The 15,939-nt window shown below is 37.3% G+C and overlaps 1 protein-coding gene across 4 annotated transcripts in view; it reads right to left on the bottom strand.

The window, feature by feature from the left end:
• Window positions 1-15,939, bottom strand: part of LOC116430736 (fibroblast growth factor 18) — a 177,631-nt gene that overhangs the window by 28,365 nt on the left and 133,327 nt on the right. Inside the window, exon 1 of one of the 4 annotated variants that reach the window (XM_076364361.1) lies at window positions 4,549-4,655. The exons of the other annotated variants lie outside the window; for them this stretch is intronic. Coding sequence (XP_076220476.1) covers window positions 4,549-4,565 — 17 coding nt within the window. The 5' untranslated portion in view covers window positions 4,566-4,655. Of the gene's footprint in view, window positions 1-4,548; window positions 4,656-15,939 lie in introns of those variants that run through there. 4 annotated transcript variants of the gene reach the window in all.

Here is a 15,939-nt window from a genome sequence, read left to right as displayed (position 1 = left end):
ACAAATTGTATCTTGTAGCTAGCACACGATTCTATCTTCATTCAGATACGATAATAATATTGCCTTGAGTGACGGAGCGTTACGATATCGCTGTAAGAGATCTTTTTCTTTTAACCTTAGGAAATATTCGAATTTTTTAATAAGACCTTGTACTTTCTTCTGTATTACATGCATCGTTTCTATACATCTTTATAAATATTCCTCTATTAGATATACGGATATTGTCATGAAAATTTATAGCAATAATTTACATAATTGTATGTCACAATGTAACGGAATGTTTTAAGTACTTACGTATATATTGGAATTTTTATTTCAACGAGAGAGAAATGATTTTATCTTGTATTACTTTAGAAATGTTTAAAAGGCAAATACCAAGGTTTAGTTAACAAAATTATGTTAATATTTAAGGAAAGAGTAGGAACATTCGGTTGACCTGTAAAAATACACAAACGCTTCTAATAGTTATTTTCAAAATTAAAACTAAAGAATGATAAATGTTTCAATGTAAATCAAACTGATCGATTGAAGTTTAAAAATTGATTGTTTTTGCCAAAAAATGAAAATTCTAAATTATTAATATTAGTAAACAATGCATTTAAAAGAAGTATCAACTTATTTTCCGCGGCAATTGGTAATGCACTTTTATATATATATATATATATTTGTATAAACACATACCGCCTTTCATAATCATGAACCACTGATTTCAATAAAAATCCCCCAAAATAAAGGTTCCAAAATAGTGTGTAAAACCGAATCAATTTCAAGTCAAGGCTAACACTAGAATCTCCCATTCTACAAGATTTATTCTACAAGTTGTAATCCGTATACACCACACAAGTTCAAACGACGTTACTAATGAATTCTCCTAGGGTACACCTTTTGTTATGATTACGCACTAACCTTGCAATTAAAGTCGAGGCACACGGCTGCGCGGTGCAGCTTACAGTTTCCCCTCGCGTGTAATTTTATATATGAAATCCGGTGTTATCGATCCAGCAAAGAATGTTTCACTTTCTACAGTCTATAAACTTTCACGAAGATTGTCGAGCTGAAAGCGTCCACGCTTATCGCGCGTCGTTAATTCGCGTCGCGGATTAAAACGTCGGATCAAGGTTGTTATTTTCCTCTATCAATATCGCTGATTTACGACGGTGAACGGAGGAAATCGAGAAACGCAGGAATCAAGAGTAACGGCGGAGAGTGCCACGCTGCGAGTTGTAAATAATAACCCAGCTGCGTACAAGCTGCGTGCGGTTCGCCGCCGCAACGACTTGCGTAATGCGAATGCATCTCGTATTACAGAACACAGGTGAAACAGCGCAGCGGCGTGGCGCGCAGTGCCCGAGCGACACGCCACGCCACGCCACGCTACCAATGACGCCGGCAACGTTCATTACACGTTCGGTTTAATTCGACTGGGTTATTGGCTCGTTGGTAGAGCAGCGGGGTGGACCAAACGTTCCTTTCTTTCGCACCATCCCGCCTACCTCGTTTGAATCCACCTCGATGCGCTGCAAAGGAATTCCGTTGGCACGCCGATCCTCTTAAAACGTTCACTTTATTTTGCTCGCGTCATCTGAATCTTTATAGGAACCGATACTAAAGCCCACTATACGATTGCCCGGAGATTGTTACCCTCTGCACAATGTAATTGTATTTTCTAAAACGACCAATTTTTGAACGGCCCCTCTCCATTACTCTGATCAGCAGAATTGAAATTCGCCGAGACGCTCGCGGCGCGAGGCGGAATAACTCCTGGATTCAGCGGCACGCGTTGCGGGGTTCACTTCGGATTTCCATTCTTCATTCTTATTGTAAATGAATGGAATATTCTAAGGCTGTTCACGGTAATATTTGCAAATAATATGATTATTATTCATGAGGGACAATTTTTTCTTCTTTAAACCGGGCAAGGAATAATGAATTCGCTAATATGCGATGGAGACGTTATAAATTATGAAATCTTAGCGATCATTGTTCAATGATTTTTTTTTTCGATGAGAGACATCAATTGTCCCACTTGAGTTCAATTTTATACAATTATACGATACTTTTCATTGCTGTGCTTGAAGCGTAGGAAATGCAATTCTAATTCGATTAAGCTCTCTGAAAATAGAAGTAAGAAACGATACGTTCTTTGAATAAATACTTATTGAATAGGAAATTGTTGCAGTATTTCAGACGCAACGATTTTTCGGAAATATTAAAAATACTGGTGCAAGAGTTCCGTAAAATCTAAAAGCACGGCACATTTTAATTGAAAATTTTCATTTGTTTAATGTTGCGAGTTAATACCGCTCCTTTTGTTCGCTTTATTTCCATAAAAGGTATTATAAAGTTCGACCGTAACATAATCACATGAAGTGTGATTCCATCCATTTATCACTAGCCATTCAGCACGGCATACACGATCGTTCAAAAGTATGGGTCTAAGGTTCAAGAGTAATGGAGGAGAATAATATCTTTCGATCGCATAACGATATAATAAAACCTGTGGAGTCGGCTAGTAACTGTGTTATTCGTGTTCCAAGTTGATACGTGAGTTCCGTGAAATCTTTAATGAATCGGAGTCTCGTTCTTCGTTAATAGAGAGACCTGGTCTCGCACTTTTGGCGAGCACTGTATATCAAGTCGTAACGTGCATCGCGGCACAGAAAACGCAGTCGACTCGAGTTTCGTGGTTTAATTGCATTGGTACGGTCGGCACGGAAGCTTCAAATGGATACTTGACCGAGTATAGAGTGCCCGTCATTCGCACGCAAGCATTTCTCGAAAATTAATTCGCGCTTCGCGAAATCACATCAACACGCTGCAAGTGTTACTCGAAGGTGATGTAATTGCTTTGACCGTGGTGTAATTCATGACACCTCGTGTGTTGCAAATTTTTAATATCGAGGACCTCAAATTGTTATTAACCCTCTTTTGCATTCCGATCGGAAACTTAAACTCACAGAATAAATATATTTTTTATCTTGTGTCTGTATGTGTATGAAGTTCCCATATAAGAATAGTCACAAAATTCAATAAATAACATTCTTTATGAATATTTTCTTATTTAATTCATTACCACATCAATATTTAAATGAAATAACAGCCATATATGTTTGTTTTCAACTTCTCATAAAAATTCATGCAACAGACGGTTAATATTTTCAGATTTCAAGTATGTTTAAAAGTAGGATGCCACTCTTTTATATTAACTTGGAGTTTAAGTCTTGAGCTTCAACTTTGTATGAATCGGAATTGAAAACTGAATGTTAATTGTGTCATTTATAAAATGTTCCAAAATAGTTTAAATATTATACCGTTTAACAAAAGTTTTACATTTTTAACGAAATGATCGTTCACCGAATATGACGAACACAGGCACTGATTGTTAACCGAATGTGCATACGGCAAGCCTGCGTGCAACAATATGGGTGAATAATTCCAAAGCTAATCACGGTAACGTTTTGTTGACAGCGCTTGCCAGCCGCCTCGTTAACGACCATCTATCAAATTAGTCAGAGGAATATGCTTGATCGTAGTTCGATACGGTGGTATCCATGTCGTATAGAGGCGTGGGGTACATTAAAATTTAAATTTCTCGTTATGTAATGAAGAAAATGTTAAAACGCATGTGTTTCGCTGTTTGTAAGGGGCGGCGGGGAAAGGGAAGGGTGACGAAGAAAATTTCTAACAGCGCAGACGATCTGGCACCAGCCGTAATACGCGACACCAAGCTCTCCATGAAAAATCCAGTCTTTCCAGTATTTCTAGTATTGATGAGAAGAGTTCTCATCGAGGCCGATCGCGAAGGTAAGTCTACGGGGGCAATCCGCCATTCCGAGGATTTCCATGACGTACCTCGCGAGATTCGAACCAGGATTTATAATATGACTCAAAACTATTTGCTACTAGAATAGTTTTGATATGTCATATCATAAACTTTGAGGAATTTTAATGAATAAAAGGTTATTATAAGTGGCCATAGATCTCTACTTTAGCTTAGATGTTCCTGGTTGACGTTAATGGTTCCTAATACTTTCACAATCACGATGCATTTTATTACTAAAGATAATAGACAATACAAATAAGCTAATTTTCCTGCATGTGTAATATTGAAAATCCATGATTACCTACTTCCGGTATAATATTATAATATATATATATATATATTATAATATTATACCGGAAGTAGGTAGTAGTATACCGGTATATTATTATAATATAATAGTATACCGGTATATTATTATAATATATATATATATATTATTAATTACATTGTGTGTGTGTGATACATCAAAAGTAATATAATTTATTGAAAATTTAAGAATGTAAATTAAATAGATTTACTACACGTAGAAAGGGGTCTTCAAAGTCGCATTAACACAGTGTACTGATATATGGAGCTATAAATAGGGGTTATAAATCACTAACGATATTAAGAGGAAATAAATCGACGTAATAAAAAGAAATAATCTAATCCCAATCGTTTTTGCATATAGATTTGATAATCTCGTGTGCTTCTTACAACATGTTATTAATACTCCTATAACTTACCAAATCGCCGTAAACATATCTGCGTGTCGCCACTTTGAACTGTCATCTCAATCCATGCGTCGTAAGTTGGAGGAATCGTGACACTAATCCGGCTTAAAGATTGAAATATTCCGTGTGCGTATTCAAGACCACACAGATCGATTTACTTTTTATATGAACTACAAGGAGAACGACACAATTTATGGCTATTAAATGTCACACGGCTGAATGGACATGTTGAACCATTGATATTGCGGTCGATACACAACTCGAACACATTTCCAAATCGGACACCGTACACTGGCCAAAATCCAACGTACGCCGGTGGACGCGAAGAAACACGCAAAGAATTCATGGGAAACCACCTATCACCATGGAAGTATATCGATGTTACACATTCGAAGAATCAATTCGAGAAAGGTGACAACCACTTTGTAATCAACAGTACTTAAGCGAATTGTCCGGCAACATTTGACTAAATCGTGCCGTTCTTAAGCAGTCGTTGCAACGCTGACGTAATAGATAAATCGGACACGCGCAACAAAAGAAACGCAGTCTGGTTGAAACAATTTAGATCTCGGAAATACTGCCGCACAATCGGTTGACCGCTCTTCCACGTGATCCTGGAATGGATAACCAGGTAATCGTATTCCGGTGCGAAGATCCTGCGAAGATTGGACTGTCTAATTGGACTAGAAAACAGGAAAGCCGATCTGTACAAGTTACCTCGCCGGTAGCTGATCCCGGAATTTCTCCCGATACGATCACTCGCGACGAACCGTTCTACGGTCGGCACCGTGTTAGACCTTAGGTTAGGCGACCGCGGATCGGGATTCGGAAGAGGAGCACGAATCGCAAACGCGGCTTGTTGTCACCGGCGTGAGATCAACATGGTGAATGTTGCCGAGGATACAATCCGGCGTGACATCCCCAACCACGTAGGGACTCATCTAAGGAGGATTTTAGTGGGGATATTTGTCGCCTGCCGCGTGAAAAACTGCCAACACTTGAATAGGCCCCGACACGCCGATGAAAAACGCGGCTACCGACCCGACGCCGATGGCTCTCAGCTGGACACCGCCTGTCGGCTAGATGTACTGCGTGGATACCGTGGACCACGATTGCTTCATCAGACTTAACGAGTGAAATCGCTTTGGTAGCTGCTCCTTCAGGACTTTATCCTTCTGCGATTCGGGATTGATTGAATTCGATTGCGTTCGATTCGATATTTCGGTTAACTATTTCGTGGGATTAGTGTGGGAGCACTTTGATTAATCTGCGATGAAGTTAAAATAGTTAAACTGTAGCGAATAACAAAATATTAAGAATAATTAAATATGTATGTTTGATATTATTATGTCTGTGAATACTAAAGTCAGCAATTTTCTGTTGCACTATTTCTCGTTTTATATGTACCGATTCAGTTTGTGTTAAATAATTACAGTATTATATTAAATATATTTTTAAGGTATTTGATAATAAAGTAACGTGTAAATTTATGTTCAACTAATGTTGCTTCTTTTTGTTGCGACCCGAGGATATTGGTGATGGTGGTATGCATTTCCCGGTCGGCATGTCCGGGCAGCCACCACCGTGTCGTAACAGAAAAGAAAAATGGCGACATCTCCATTGAGGCAACCACAAAATTTACTACCTTTCTAGTGACCAAAGCACGAGCCGACTCATTTGAATGAGTTCGGCAAGCATTCAACCAACGAAAAAGTCACCTGGCGTTGCGTCTACAATGGCGAACCCCAAAATGTTGCCCAAATAAGCGTGGCAAATCGTGACAAATCACGCGGTCAATGAATCTCGGCCGACAGTGGTAAATTGTCGTGACAAATCGGCGGATTGATGCACCAGGTTGACAACGATTCGGTTAAGATTAACGTTCAACGCGTGCGATCTCGCTTCAATAAATCCGACCGCTAAAAGCCCCTAACAAATCATGCTCGCTCGGGGTTGTGGTGCGTGTTCATGATGATCTATCGGAGAGCTTAAAAAACGTTACGAGTCAATCTAGAATGTTAACAAATTTTCCGTATTTCCTAATTAACAATCAAACAATTTTCTAATTAAAAATTAAAAAATCAATTTTAATACTTAAAATAAATATTTGTAAAAATTACACCATGAAATTAATGAATCACGTTGTACATTCTGTTGCGTTCAATCTAAGATATTAATAATTCGAAAACAACGCACAGAAAGTATTACTACTAAATTTTGTTATTACTAATTACTACTAAATTTTGTATTGGTAGTAATTTTTATCGAAAATTATTCTACTCTAAGCTCCATAGTAACAGTGTATCTATAAACGAGCACGTTATCGAGGTAACTCGTAGTAGTTGTAAAATCTTAGGCTACTAACTTAAAGGAGACTCAACATTTGAAAAGCTAAAATCAACCCTGCTTCATACTGTAAAGCATTTAATTCCAGGAATTAAGTCTTTCATCAACGAAACAATACTTTCCTCTCATGAAGATTACATTAATTCACTATTTAAATGTACATTATTCGAAATGAGATAGATTCGTCATAGGAGCAGGTGAGGAGGTCTCGGAACAACAGGCATTCCTGCTCGGCTAGATAAGATCTAAATTTGAACTCACCTCCATTAAATCACTGCTAATAACCACTGTTACAAAAGATGACTCTACAAACACTTATCTTAGACAAATATGAGCGGTATGCTCCATCCAGAAATGAAGAAATCATTGTTATTTCCTCCGCGAATGGATGCGCCCCCACCGATCCGTTAACTTCAGGCGGCGTCTGCTTCGCAGCTGATCGCGCAGTTCCATGAAACGAGCGGGAGCATCATCGAATTCGTCACCGCGTTCTATTTCGCGGATCCTCAATTCGCTGGTAATGCGAGACGCCAGGTTGTGTCGAACCGAGTCACTAAGCTTTTTTTCCCGAGGCGTGTAACGCGCGGCATGCAAATTATCTCGTTGATTGAGCCGACCATTTTTTCCCTCGCACGATGAGTACACTCGTGGCTGAAGGCTGGTGGACAACGTGAAGTGGCAGATAGTAGTCGCCGACGTGGTCCGCTTACGAGGAACGGCCAAGGAGACGAGCAACGATTGAACGCGTCCTGGGATGTTACATAGAGGACCGTCGTCGTGCGTCAAGTGTTCCATGGCCGGAGAAGATAACCTGAGGCGGGTGGGAAGAAGAGTAAAAGATGAGGAGGAAGAGGAAGAAAGCGGACAAGAAGAGGAGCCACGCGAGAGGAATACGCGACGCGGTTTTTGCTCCGAAGCCGCGACGCGGACGTTCCGCCGGCGTCACATTCATTCTGACACGCTCCTCCTCACCCCCTACTTTCACCTTCTCCGATAAAAACGCATCAGTATTGAATATCTATTAGGTTGGAGGGGGAAAGCTCCCGCGCATATAAATACTACCGAATTCATCGGGCTACGAGAACGAACGGCAAACGTTCCAATGAACTGATGTATAACGAAATTTGAACAGTAATTAAGATATTAAATAGTCTTCGTTTTATATGTTTAGAAAAATAATTGCGATATTAATGCATTTACGTCACTTTTTCTATATTGTGCATTGACGTCACTTTTTCATTTCTGTCTTGCTATGGTTTTAACTGTGTACATAGTTTTATTATGTTTGTAAATAGATGTGTGAATGTACTTAATCGTTTATTCCTTGTTATATTCAAATCAAATTACATTGAAAAGTAAAGTAATAATAAAGAATATAAAAAAACGAAATAAAACAAAAGCAATATCTTTTTGTATTATGTACCATAATGATCGGAACTGTAAAAATGTTCTTTAAACTTGTAATCGATAAATATCACCGTCATAATTAGTACAAACCACAAAGATTAAAACTATTCCAATTATTTAAACCTCAAGCAACACCAATAAAAGATAAGCGAAATTTTTAATGAAACTACCGAAATTTGGTGACTGTATGTTCCGTGCGTATTCTAATAAAGCAACATGGAAACTGACAAATATCGTAAAATCTTATTTCTTCAAGAATCCGTTGCTTAGTTGTTCAGTGACAGATGTTATATCTGCGACATATAAAGTGTTTCGTAAGAGAACGAAATGTCTCGACTTTCACTGACTTTAACACCTGCAGCGTCGAAAGGCAAAGTTTTGTTTCTTAAACAATCGGCGGCTCAAAAGCGAATTTTTATAGTCCGAGTAATTTTCACGTCGCCGCTTTTAATCTCCCTTGTACAGATTTTAATGCCCGGTGTCACTAGAAATAGCCGACGATGAATCACCGAGAAACGGATATTTTACCCCGGCGATCAAGCACCATCGAGCTGTTCCCCGCATTCCTGGCGTTTTACTTAGGCCTACTTAAAAGGGTTGGATCGCTCGAAGGCTCTTAGGGCGGATATCGGCTTCGAACGGGAGTCCTCGGCTAGGCCGGCTCGAACGAAACTACTAAACAAGGCGCGTCCTGCGGGACCATTCATTACTCGGCTCGTCTCGTTCGTTAAGCGAGCGTCAGTTAAGAAGGCCACGGTTAATTGAGTTTTAGGAATTCATTTCGTCGCCGATAACCCCGCCGGTGGCCGTCTTCGTTTGCGTTCGTCATGGCCCACATCCAGGAATTTCGAACATGACAATATTTTCCAAAATGTTAGCGCGTGGAACGCTCACGGAACGTTGACATTTTGATTTTTCATTTTCCGCGGTTTCTCGAGTGAATGTGTTGAACATTGTCGGCGATTGCGTATGTAACCGAATGTTAAGAGTTTAAATTAAACTACTCCAGCATGACGTTGGTTTTTGAAGAAGTTTGTTGGCTCGCTACTAAAATACGCGCAAATGTGACTTTTCTTTCGTATTGCTTTAATTGTTTTTAAAATTGTCAGGCGTAGAAACTAATTTGATACTTTTCCTCTAATCAATTGTTAAATTATTTTAAATTTAGACATTTGTTTGCGATTTAGGATTTTTCTTTTGTTTCGAACAAGGAATGAAATCATCGAAAAAATATGATTTTTGTGTAGTAGGTAGTACATTTCCTTTAAAGCGTTATCAATTTACACGTGTCATTTTTGCTATATAAATAGTATTGAATTAAATTCGAAAAATGGAGTTACAAAAAATAGGCTAAATTCACTAACTGGTTAGTGAGAATGTGATTCATGTATGATTCTAATAAAACCGTATGACTGTCGTGAGTGTAATATTGACGAATCATGCATGTGAGTGTGCACTTACAGTAAATAATTATTATTCTGAATCATTTCATGTAATTGGTAATCATTAACGAAACTCATCCTTGAGTAATATTTGAAATAAATCAACTGTTAACATATTAAATGATATCCACCTTAAATTGAATGTGAAGAAAAATAAATAAAAAGGTAACAGCTCAGAATTTTACAAAAATAAATAAATGATAACTTTGAATGTTAGTAAATATTGATTAATTTTTTAACTGTTATAAGAACATTCAAATTATGCAAAAGTAATAGTTGTAATAATTATAAGCAAGGAATTGATTTATGCAAACAGACGTCGTAGCATATTATGCCAATAGTGTATCACGCCCATTCATTGACCCCGATGTTTATTCTAAAGGTCACGTAGGCTGATTTTGATGTTACCTCAGAGCTAAACCTATCCCAAATTACATCGATCTGGAATATTCATATGAAAAACGAACAAAATTCAGTTAACAGACAGTTCCAAATGTCTACAAAAAGTCGTAAAGTACTGTAACTTATAGACGGCTACTAACAGGCCTCTTATATATTGACTTTTAAAGTCTAACAGCTCCATTTCTCTATTTCCAAATAATTTTTAATGACGTCTAGAAATATAATGAAAAAAACTCTCCAATTTCACATAGAAACCACTTTATTTTCAAACTATTCACTTCCATAATATAAAACTGTCTAAAATCATGCATATTATTCGCATGTCCGATTTCATTACTCTTTATTTTAGCGGTGCGAATTTCACAGTCAAATGAGTCCATAACAAAATTGTTCATAGATTTGAATGGAAGCCGTTTGCGTCGTACAAGATAAAACGAAACTTTTATTCTGAAGGGTGTCGCCGTTCTTCTGGCTCGTCCGCATGGGCATTTGTTGTTCAACCTGTAATCTTTAATGGATTCTATAGGCATTTAAATAACCATCTCGCCCACCCACCGTCACTTAACTCTCTCTGTCGTTTCTCCGAACCCTCGCACTATCTGAACGGTGTATGCTATGACGACAGGAAGACAACTCTGCTTTCCTCCCGGCCTTTCCACATTTTTACCGTTAACTTCGGCCAAGACAGCAGTGGTTACCATTATTTGCCTTCGTCCTACGTATTTTTCACGAACTCTCCACGAAACTGGAGCAAGTAAACCATGAGTTCTGAAAACATCAGGTAGTCCCGGTTCGTCGATAAAGGAGAATTATAGAATCCCGCTTCTCATGTAGGGAACGCTTTTGATAAAATGAAAACTTGGAAAAGTGACGTTTCCTTGTTGCACGTAGCGATGAAGATGAGTCAGCGGAGTTAGTCATACGAAACTGGGAGCCAAGGAATCCACACAAGAGCCGGTGCGCGTTTCGGGAAGTCTCCTGGCAACTTGAGCCAACGAACTGAACTTCGTCGACCGATCGATTTGGCCGATGATCGTACCAATTACGTACATTTTGCCAATCCTTCCAAGAAGAAAATTGAATCCAACGATTGTTCAAAATTCAGTGGAACAAGGGAAAATATTCCAATCTCTGCTCATCTAGTTTCAAAGTGAATTTTTTCCAGTAGAGAAGCATATACATATACAATAACAAATTTGGAAAAATTTTGTCGTAAAAACATATTTAAATGCGTTCTTATTTTGTTAATGCTTAATATTATCACCGACTATTTTAATGCATAGGGTACACACATCATTAAAATTTTATTTTAATTGAGCAATAATTGAACCCGTTTCATTGTCATGAACATGTGACCTTTGATCACTCATAATTTATTCTATTCCCGCGTCGAATGATTCGCGAGATTCAGAAAGAGAAGTGCGAAAAAGCCTACCCGAACTTGCTAATTACGTCTAAACGACACCATGACAAGCAAGATCGTTCGTTCGTTGCTTTAGTTAGTGAATCAATAATGCTACACATTTTAGCTGTTTCATATGATCCTAATTTATAAAGTTTATCTTCTCAGATATTAGTGTATCTCCAGTGACAGATTAAAATAGTAATTTTCCATCACTGCTTCGTCGTTAATATAAATACTAATTAAAATAATGTTCATCTATATTTAATAAATTCAGAATTTTTCATTTTAGGCATAAAGGATAGATTTGATTCAACACAACCCACAAAGTTAATCTTAAATCTATTAAAACCTTAAATCTAACAATTCGTTATTAATGAAAAATTTGATAACGCGTAATCTTTTCTAAAACCTATAAATGTGGCTAAATAAGATATTACAATTTAACTCTGAATAAAATCTGACAATAAGTTAGACGCAAATTCGTTATGAAATAATGACATTTTATTAATACGAGCTCTGATATGAAGATGGTTTGAAGTATCGCGTAGAAACTAATTCACATCGATAAAATGTATCATTAATCTTATGCACCGACAAGTACTATTTTTGGCTCGCGTGCACGTTCAGGAAAGTGTCCATGTGTGGTAACAAGCATTTAAGAATTGTCGATAACAGAAGCGTGGGAGTACGCGGAGATAAACTCGCAAAGTGGATGGCGGAATTTGTGTAATCGTTCTTAGGAATTTCGTGGAATCGGTCGCGTGGAGCGGACCCGAAAAAGGAATATTACGTCAATGAGTTAACGTGCATCGCCGACATACCTGATGCTGACATTGCTCAACGTCACCAATATGGTTAACAGTATGTTTACTTACCCCAGAAAAGTTATCGAGCGCTGATCAATGTTATTCTCGACGATCCTCGATCGGCAATAATAACTTTCGTTAACAAATTCTTTAAGCTACCGTCACGGTCGCATATCCACGCAATTATAGAGTGGATACTCTCGATAACAACTTCAAGTGTTTGTGACAACATTCGCATTTTCTTTGAACAGTACAGTTAATAAAATTTAAATACCGATACTCGAATATCACACAGCACAAGACAAGGTATTATTTCTGAAATATAATTTTTTAACGTGGTTGCAACGTATTAATTGCTTCCTGATACTTTAAATATGCGGTTGGTATTATTTTTAATTGATAGCATCTGTTATACCTTTGGCAATTATTATAACTACGATATAAATATAATGAATAATAGATAGTAAATAATAAATAATGTATAACATATAATGTATAATATGTTCAAGAGATAATATTTTAAGAATACGGTATCCAGATTATTTGATATAAGAATTAAAAAAGAAAATATTTAAAAAATACCTACTCGATAATATAGTACTTCAGTTATTACGGAAATCGATCATTCTATCATGAATCATTCTATCATTCCATCATGAATATGTATGTAATCTAGGCACTGAATGCGATCGACTTACAACCTGATACGATGAATGGTGCTTTCACTACCGGTTAAATTACTAGAAAGGTCAATATTATTCGAACTTATTGTTCCCTCAATGAAACAGAGGAACCTTTACACGAGTTTAATATTAAGCTTCGTGCACAAGCACAGTTGCTACTGTTCTTCAGTTTCAGCTGGTTCACCTATATCAAACTGTTCATGCCAGCCGTTTTAAATGTAATTAACGAATGATTTGCACTGAGTAATGATAGCGGCGAGGAGCGAGAGGGGAAAAGAGAGAACCCATTGCCTTGCTCTTAGAGTGGAACCAGTTTATAGGCGGATGTATGTTCTCGCGTCGAGTAAAACGATCAGTCCTCTCTCGAAGCAGGAGGGACTTCGTCATGGTTGGGTGATAACCAATCGGGAGTAGAGACAGCTAGAATGTGATATCCAATTGGCGGTATGTTCTACGGCTAATTAGTCGTGATAGTTCAACGATGATCTAACTGCGTCTAGGTGGTCCGGCTGAATGTTGTTTTATTGCCGCAAATCGTAACTCTAAATCAACTGGTGCAGTTCTTGCACATTTATTACAGTAAGATATACAGGTGAAAGTATCGTAAATTACAACACACACGTATAACCGCTATAAAATATCACATTACCGTGGTAATAACACGAATCGTTAATTTTCTCGCTGAAAATTAGTCGAGTACTGTTATACTTTAATACAGTCTTTGATAATCGTTGCAATAATGTTCATCGTTCAAAATATTGTTATGAAAATATTACGTTGTAATGCTATATTTGGATCTTCAAGTACCTTATTTCTCGTGTGTAACACTTTATTTTGTAACCGTAACTTCATTCTTGAAGAAGTACCTGATAAGCAATTTTCTTCATGCAACAGAACTGATGCGTGATCATGGATGAATGAAGGATTTAATCCTTTTGCCCCTGAATATGTATTTTTCCCCTAAATCAAAGAGAGAACTGTTGCTTTCAAGCGAAATAGAAGCTTTCCAGTAAAAGAAATAAGATAAGTATTAATAATAATGATAATTAGCACTGAAGCTGTCAACCAGAAGCAAAGATCTACGCGTGGTACAAGTTTTCTTTATCTTTAAGGCGGTTTGTAGCTTCCTGGTAATTTAAAACGTTCGTGGTACCTATTTGTACCATTCGAAAGGGTTAAGGAGACGATAAACTCGTCCAACGATGTTTTCGCGTATTCGACTTGTCCAGTTTTCTTAATCCCACAAATAAATCCGAGTATTTTCGCGGGTCCGGCTTTCGTTTGCTTTTGTCTTGTACAAAAAATACGTGCTAAAACATGGTATCTTTTATGCCTCAATATTGATACATCAGTAGTATGCTCAACATATTCACGAACATGACGCTTCTTGAAAATATTCACAAAGAGATTTGAGTGCCACTTGTTGACAGAAACGTACTGTTATCATTGATAGTAGGAATTTTGACTTGATTGTCAGACGGTAGATGTTAACAGCGTCTCCAGTCTGACTCAAGGTAAAACATGACTTTTCAAGTGTTTCTGAATATAGGAATTGTAGATTTATGTCTTATTACGTTTTATTATTATCGTTTTTAAGAACTAAATCGTTATACTGTTAGTAATCAAAAAAGATAGCACAAATAAAATATAAATAAAATTAAAACAAATCAAATATATAACATGTCTTTTATAAATTTCCCGATCGGCTTATACGTTACTAATCGATTTCCAACCGACTAAAGTCAGTTGAAAATTGTATAATAATTCAAAATGCATTATTCTTCTATTAGTTAATATTCTGAAAAGTACACACAAAATATACGGTTTCCATTGCGGTCCTCTCAAGATGAAATATGAATATGAATCGTGATGCTCTGTTTCATACATTCAGGATTAAATTTATAATAATGATCAATAGGTAGTTTCCTGAATAAATTTCTTTCAACGATTAATAAGTTGTTGCTACTTCTAAAGGCACCTTGTTGAACTCATTAAGCTTTGATATTCAAAAAAGTGTAATTTTTAAAGAATTGGTGTACATTGTACACGTTATGTATGATATTATAAAATGCTATTAGCTGTAGATGCGACACAGTCGTCGAGAATGAATACAAGTAGATAACAACCGCACTAGTCAGACACGCTAGTCCGCGAGTGTACTTTCTCCATTCGATGAGCATTTAGACATTACGAAATCTCAGCTGTACAAGATTATATATTCTCTACTTGCGCTACTTTTTTAAATCAAAACTTACACCATAAAAACAAATGAAAAACATCGTTGTTTGCTTTGAACTTAAGAAAAAAAGAGAAAATTTAATTGTAAGACACAAGACTATGCTATGACGTTAAAGGAAAGTCTATTTATAACACACTATCATATGTTAGCGATTCATTAGACGGTTTTACAAAAAGTGGTTGATAAATCTAGAGATACAACTGGTAGAAAATATATTTGAAATGATTCACATGCCATAAGCGCATCTTCTCTATGAACATAGGAAGACAGTATTAAACAGGATTTTTGTAAGCGACGCGTACACGTTTCAAATACGGAAACGTACAGAAGTCACAGGAACGTATATATGCATTGCTCTATTAGAAACTCTAAACGAAACGTTTGTCGAAAACTTAAATCAACAGGATCGCTCACCCTAAGGAGTATTTTCCCGAGATCTATCGACGAAATGAGTGCAGCCAGAGATATCGGTCGTCATCTCGTCTTTATGGTGCGAGTTCGTTACATAAAACTCTGGGAAAAGAAGGATATTTTGGCTCGTACGGACCACGCATGCGTTTTTTCACTTGAATCTCCGAGGAGTATGCAGTTAGGGGACTTTTATTCGTGTTTGCGAGCGTGTCTATGTGCCGTGCGCTCATACTCAAACGGGATGGTGTTCGAAGTAGATATC

Source organism: Nomia melanderi, chromosome 2, assembly GCF_051020985.1.
Source record: "Nomia melanderi isolate GNS246 chromosome 2, iyNomMela1, whole genome shotgun sequence".
Classification (NCBI taxonomy): Eukaryota; Metazoa; Arthropoda; class Insecta; order Hymenoptera; family Halictidae; genus Nomia; species Nomia melanderi.
Note: the sequence above shows the minus strand (reverse complement) of the source record. Positions and strands in the feature narration are given on the sequence as shown.